This window comes from Denticeps clupeoides, chromosome 5, assembly GCF_900700375.1.
Source record: "Denticeps clupeoides chromosome 5, fDenClu1.1, whole genome shotgun sequence".
In the NCBI taxonomy this organism is placed as follows: domain Eukaryota; kingdom Metazoa; phylum Chordata; class Actinopteri; order Clupeiformes; family Denticipitidae; genus Denticeps; species Denticeps clupeoides.
In genome coordinates, this window is record NC_041711.1 from 32,163,939 (window position 1) to 32,170,200 (window position 6,262).

At 42.2% G+C, this 6,262-nt stretch overlaps 1 protein-coding gene and 1 long non-coding RNA gene across 2 annotated transcripts; one reads left to right on the forward strand and one right to left on the reverse strand.

Annotated features, from left to right (window-relative positions):
• Positions 1-270: 270 nt before the first annotated feature.
• rpp25l (ribonuclease P/MRP 25 subunit-like) lies at positions 271-1,494 on the reverse strand. Its single transcript, XM_028980994.1, has 2 exons — positions 1,256-1,494; positions 271-901 (listed from the first exon to the last, which is right to left on the reverse strand). The coding sequence occupies exon 2, from the start codon at positions 895-897 to the stop codon at positions 271-273; it is 627 nt and encodes a 208-aa protein (XP_028836827.1). The 5' UTR covers positions 898-901; positions 1,256-1,494.
• A 3,240-nt stretch (positions 1,495-4,734) lies between these two features.
• Positions 4,735-5,119, forward strand: LOC114789601 (uncharacterized). Its single transcript, XR_003749694.1, has 3 exons — positions 4,735-4,746; positions 4,861-4,947; positions 5,026-5,119. It is a non-coding gene; the product is annotated as an uncharacterized LOC114789601 (long non-coding RNA).
• Positions 5,120-6,262: the final 1,143 nt, after the last annotated feature.

A 6,262-nucleotide genomic window follows, 5' to 3' on the forward strand; every position in this document is an offset into this window, starting at 1 on the left:
GGGCAACGCTTTTGATTCTAAGCCCCATTTGATATTCAAAACCCCTTCATTTTACTCAAAGGTTTGCATAAGAAAGGTGCAAGAAAGACTTTGCAGAGGAAAAAAACAAATAGTGTAGAATGACAAAGGAAATGTCTTATTTTTATTTCAGCAATTTACATTTTACTGCGCAAATCACCATCAAGTGACAAAAAGAAAAGAACAAAATTCCATTCGTAATACTGCCCTGAGAACAAAAAAACTAACGCCTGTCTGATACCTCCTCAGCCATCACTGGGTTTTACGAGCTTCTTTTGGGGGACCCGCTTGTCTGCCAGAGACCTTCCCGCGCCCCGACCCTCCCGTCCCACCTCCCCTTTTCCTCCTCTGCCCATGTTTGTGGCCAGCTGCTTCCTCCTTTGCATATTGAGTCCACAAAGTGTCAAAGCAGCCTGGCGCCTGGTACCCGGGCTGAGTGCTGTCTAAAGGGTCCTTGGAGAGCAGCACCCACACGGCTGGCACGTTCCTGCTGACCGTGAGGGCGTCCAGCCCAGCTTCTGGCACCAGGGGCTCCCACACGTCCTGCACCGCGTGATACATGAGCCTGGTGTGCTGGTGCAAGCCACGCACCCTGCGCTTCAGGATCTCCACGCAGCTTATGGCCTTGGCCACACTGGGCCCAGCGCCGGTGAACATGATCTGCCGGCAGGGCTGGACCTCGGCGCCCGTGCCTGCCCCCTCGCTGTCACCAGGCCCGGACTTCTCGGCTTTCCCCTCCATGCGGCTCAGCGCGAACCTCATGAGGTTGCGGATTTTGCTGCCATCTTTGACGCGCACCACTGGGGCGCTGTTGGAGAGGTCGGGGAAGGGACAGGCGCACGGCTGCTCCACGGTGCGAGCTTTACTGTAGTTCTCCATGTCCCTGCACGGAAAGGCACCAACACATATGACAGTTACTTATAAGCTCACAAATCACCAAATATATATATATATTTTATGTATATACCTACATACATCTATTTTTGCAACTCACATTCACTGTTTTATTTTTTCTACTCCAGGACTGTTTATGAACCTTTATATTATACAGTCGACATAGTGTCTGTACTATCGTCGTTCACTGCTCTTATCTTGTACTGTCCACTTTCTGCAGTGACAATGTAAATTTCCCACTTGTGGGACTAATAAAGGATCATCTCATCCTATCTAATAAAGCACCTTTCACAGATCGATTATGGACAAATAGCACAAGAGAAAAGCACAAGAGCATACCTGCCTCGTGTGAGTAATGATTTGACGTTGTTACTGCGGTCTTGTCATGGCAACACAGGCTACAGCTAACGCTCAGCTAGCGCTCAGCTAGCCCCACAACGAGCCCCACAACGAGCCCCACAACGAGCCCCACAACGAGCCGAACCGGGAAGCGTTTCCTCTCGGAACTGTTAATAAAACGACCGAAGATCGTCTCCGCGCTGCTCGCACATGGTCGTGTTTCGATTCGCTGTCGTGGGTCGATGAGCGCGCTCGCCTGCTGAAAACGCGTCGCGCGGGGCGCAGTGCGTTGTGGGAAATGTAGTAGATCATCACTCCGTCGCCAAGCGAAGGAATTCTGTTTATTTTTGTTTTTTGTTATTTTTAAAGAGGTTCGTAGATGATTCTCCTCGGTTTATGTTTGATCAGCAGGTCAGACTGTAAAGCTGGTTTGTTAAATAAAAAACGTGGTACGCTAATGTATAGTTTGGTACTACACATCTGAGCATGTTTAAAAAGTTAAAGTGAAGTGATTGTCACTTGTGATACACAGCAGCACAGCACACGGTGCAAACAGAGAAATTTGTCCTCTGCATTTATTTATCACCCTGAGTGAGCATGACAGGCGTCCGGGGAGCAGTGTGTGGGGACGGTGCTTTGCTCAGTGGCACCTCAGTGGCACCTTGGCGGATCGGGATTCGAAACGGCAACCTTCTGATTATGGGGCCGCTTCCTTAACCACTAGGCCACCTCTGCCTCTATTATTAGGATGAAACCTTTATTCATTTTACTAATGAGACTAATTACCTGAAAAGGAACATGTATGGTACACTGTGTATGCTGAAATTTCAGGTTTAAAGTGTAAAGTGTAAAGTGAAGTGATTGTCACATGTGATACACAGCAGCACAGCACACGGTGCACACAGTGAAATTTGTCCTCTGCATTTGGCCACCACTGCCTATGATCAGACTAAATGATCAGATTTGGGGCAGTGGTAATCAAAAGGTTGCAGGTTCAAATCCCGATCCGCCAAGGTGCCACTGAGGTGCCGCTGACCAAAGCACCGTCCCCACACACTGCTCCCCGGGCGCCTGTCATGGCTGCACACTGCTTACTAAGGGTGATGGTTAAAGGTAGAGGACACATTTCATCGTGTGCACCATGTGCTGTGCTGTGTATCACAATGACAAGTGCACTTGTTTGCTCCCATCCAGCAGAAGAACAGATCCAGACCTGTTTTAGTTGAGAACAAGGCTTGTGAAACCAAACAATTAGGTTGTGTTGCGTTGCCAGACAAGACAACCTCAGTTTTCACTCTGGTTTTACAGTCTCATTGAGCAACATTAATATTAGTAGAATACGGAAGCAACCACTTCTCATTTAATGTGAAATTATATGCAAAAACATTTGTATCACTGTTATGTTTATTCTGAAAATACATACTACTGACACAAAATTATGTCTTATGATATTATTATATTATTAATGCGATTAAAATTGGTTTTCTATTACGTTCCAGTTCCAGAAAGTTCCATTTTCACATGCTAAATACGCATAACTGGAGAACACGGCTAAACTTGTCGCTCGTATTTTGTTCATTTCTAGCGTTCACAGTTAGGGCATAAACAACCAATAAGCAGGAAGTGTTTGACGTCAGAAATTATGATATTCATTTGTTACAATATGTGCATAATCATAAGTTCATCTTTAACACCTATTACGTTTCTACAACTAAAATGTTCGAAATGGACTCGTGACTCGGGTTTCGATTCATTCGAGCTGCGCGTGATACATGAGCCTTTTCCCGGAGCTAAATGAGCGGCGGCCAATCAGAATGCTTGAATTAGTCACGTGCTCGCGACGAGATGAGGGACATGTGACATTGGGAAAACAGGTGTTGTGCTCTAAACTGCCCCCTACCACAGATTGCCTCCCTTGACGTCATCGCTCTTTTTAACGGCGTAGTCACTTCTCCAGCGCAACAGAAGCTGCCGCTCACTGTCACTTTTTTCTTGCTTTAAGAATACCCAAATTACTTGTTTGTAGTGGTGTCCCACAATTAAAACCTTAAGTTCTCATTAAGTTCTCATTAAGTTCTCATTTGTCGTTACAAATGTGACAGTGAAAACTTCATTTGAACGCTACGGTACTGCTTTTCCTATCCAACGCTCGATTCTGCAAATACTTTAGTCACCTTCAGGCAATTGATTTACTTGAATGATGTTTCGCACACTTTGCTGAACTCATTTGGCGGAAATATTTCTGCTTTTCTGTCGTCTTTTAATACAAAACGGCGATAAATTTTATGGCAGGCTGCTGTGCCACAGAATGCCCCCCCCCCTGGGAATGTCCTACAGACACCAAACTTGCACCACTTACTCATATCTCTTCCTCATTGATGCTGCAGAAATTATTTTGAGCTGGGCTGCAAGGAAGAAAATCTAGGTGGGGGGGCATTTCATGGCAGGCTGCTGTGCCACAGAATGCCCCCCCTGCCTAACTCTGGCTGGGAATGCCCTACAGACACCAAACCGTGAAATGACTCATCTTCAATTTTACGACAATGGAAATACAATGCATTAGACCAAATGTAACTGTTTCACAGGTCATCAATGCATACTTGACAGTACTGGTGCGGCGATATAACACCAAACAAGGATGCAAAGCAGCTGTCATCGATTCCTTTGCCACGACAGCAATTTGGGATAGAAAACTATCCAGACTGCGAGTATGTAGTGGAACATGATTGAGCAATTGCAATTTTGTTTTCAATGAGGGCAAGAATAATGATGTTTTTCATCAAATCTTAGATGGATCCAATGAAGTATGATGTCATTGTGGGGGTTATCAACAAGAACCATCACTGGATTCTGACAGTAAGATTGCCATTTGTGAATTACACTGTCTCAAATGGTATCACACAGTTAGTGTAGATGAAACAAGATACTCAGTTTGCTTCAGTCATATCTTCTTATTAGATAAAAGAATTGATGACAATATTTTAATGTTTTTTTCACCTTTTCAATGCTTTATGAGATATGCAACAGATTACAAGGGACAGGACATTTAGATTTTGGGATGGGTATTTAATCCATCTTTATACAAAGCTAACAAATCATGCACATGAAAAAAACATAGCTGCTCAGTTGAACATATGCAATCATGATTTCTTAGACTTTTTGGCAGTGGGTACTGCAATACAATAGCTACAATATCTTAGTCACCCTCCACAGGGAGTCAGTGTTTTGGATAGGTCTTCCTATATTTCTGAGCTTTGAAGAAGAACACCATATCTACATGCCAGCATTCTTGCAGGAAGATATATTTCCTAAAAATGTCAAAAGGAATTATTTAGTAGGTCTTTCTGTAAAATCCTTAATGTTTGTTAATGCCTGAAAATGTAAAATTCAAACTTTACAAACACAGGTTCTGTATCCACATGAGAAGAGATGCCTGTTTTTGGATCCTTTGGGAGAGACAGCAACTAATCAGAAAAGCTGCGAGGAGACAACAAGGTAAATTTGGCTCTCTGGTGCCTTACTGAAAACCAAAAGCTAATTATCATATGTCAGCATTTTCACGAGTGTTTCACTTTGTATTCATTTGTCAGAGCCTTTATGCGGAAGAAGGGCCACAACATTTCAAGGTGGTCATGCAGCACCCTGCCTCATTCTCTCCAGCAAGACACAGTATCTTGTGGTGTCCTGGCATTAATGGTTAGTACAGTATTTAAGTTTTTAAAGTTTTTTTGTTATTCAGTGCTTCTAAGTTATACCAATCAATCTTCTCTTCAGTTTGCAGAAAAAATTCTGATCGGTGAAACTTTAAGTTTTGACACCACCGAGGAAGAGGTAAACAAAATGAGGCTGGATATAACCACCACCCTCCTCCAGGAATCTGGTATGTATTCTTCTTTGTCATAGATTATCCCATTCTGTTTAAATCTCAGACATAAATTAACAAGAACCAACTTAATACAATCTAGCATTTTAATACAGTATGTAGAAATAATAATGAATAAACATTTATTAGTGTTAAATGTTTACAATATACTTCTAGGTTAATATGTAACCTCTTCTTGTTTTTGCAGACAATCTCAGCAGCATGTGCTATTATTGTGGTAGTGAGGATAGAGACTCACAAGGGTAACTTCAAACTAAAAACTTGGGTGGCGATTGTTGCATGTCATCCCACCCTGTCTCTCCCTCCCATTTCCTGTCACTCTCCATTTCCCCACGTGTAATGCAGACCAAAATGCTATTAAAACACACATAAATATGTATAACAACTGTTTTGCTAATTCAGGGTACTCTCTGCAATACATTCTTTAAACCTCAGTCATGGTATACTATTAGTGTACACATCAACTCTGCTGTATAAAGATTAGACACAGATTTCAATACATCTCAGAAAATATTTGTTTTATTTATTTGTGTGTTTGTCTGTTTTCAAATTTATTTTCCAGATTTGCTGTGACCGTTGTAAACGGTGGTTTCACGTAAGCTGTGTCCAGCATCCTCCAGTGGACAAGGAGTACCTGTGCCCAGCATGCAGCTGATTAGTGTTCAATGCATCCGCCATCCGCCATCAAGACTGTAGAAACTTGTAAATAGCATGAGCACTTTAAAAAATTGAATTTGTAATAACTGCACATTATTGTTATTTATTGTTTTGTTGCTTGGAGTATGTAACTTTTTTTCCTTAATTAGTTTTGTGTTAACTGTTTAATGATTGTAAAAAAGTGTTAATTTAATAATTACTGTACAAAATTTGTTTCTTATAATGCTGATATTGTTCATTTTATTGATCTTAACAACAAAGTTATTGGAAAAGCATTTTTTTTATTTCTGTGTATTTTAGTTCATATAAATCTTAGAGTAAATTCAAATCATAGTTGTAACTGCAAGGGGGGGGGGGGGGGGGGGGGCATTCTGTGGCACAGCAGCCTGCCATGAAATGCCCCCCCCACCTAGATTTTCTTCCTTACAGCCCGGCTCAAAATAATTTCTGTAGCATCAATGAGGAAGAGAT

Excerpts from the sequence above, each read along its gene's own strand:
- rpp25l (XM_028980994.1), bottom strand. The coding sequence starts at position 897 with ATGGAGAACTACAGTAAAGCTCGCACCGTGGAGCAGCCGTGCGCCTGT.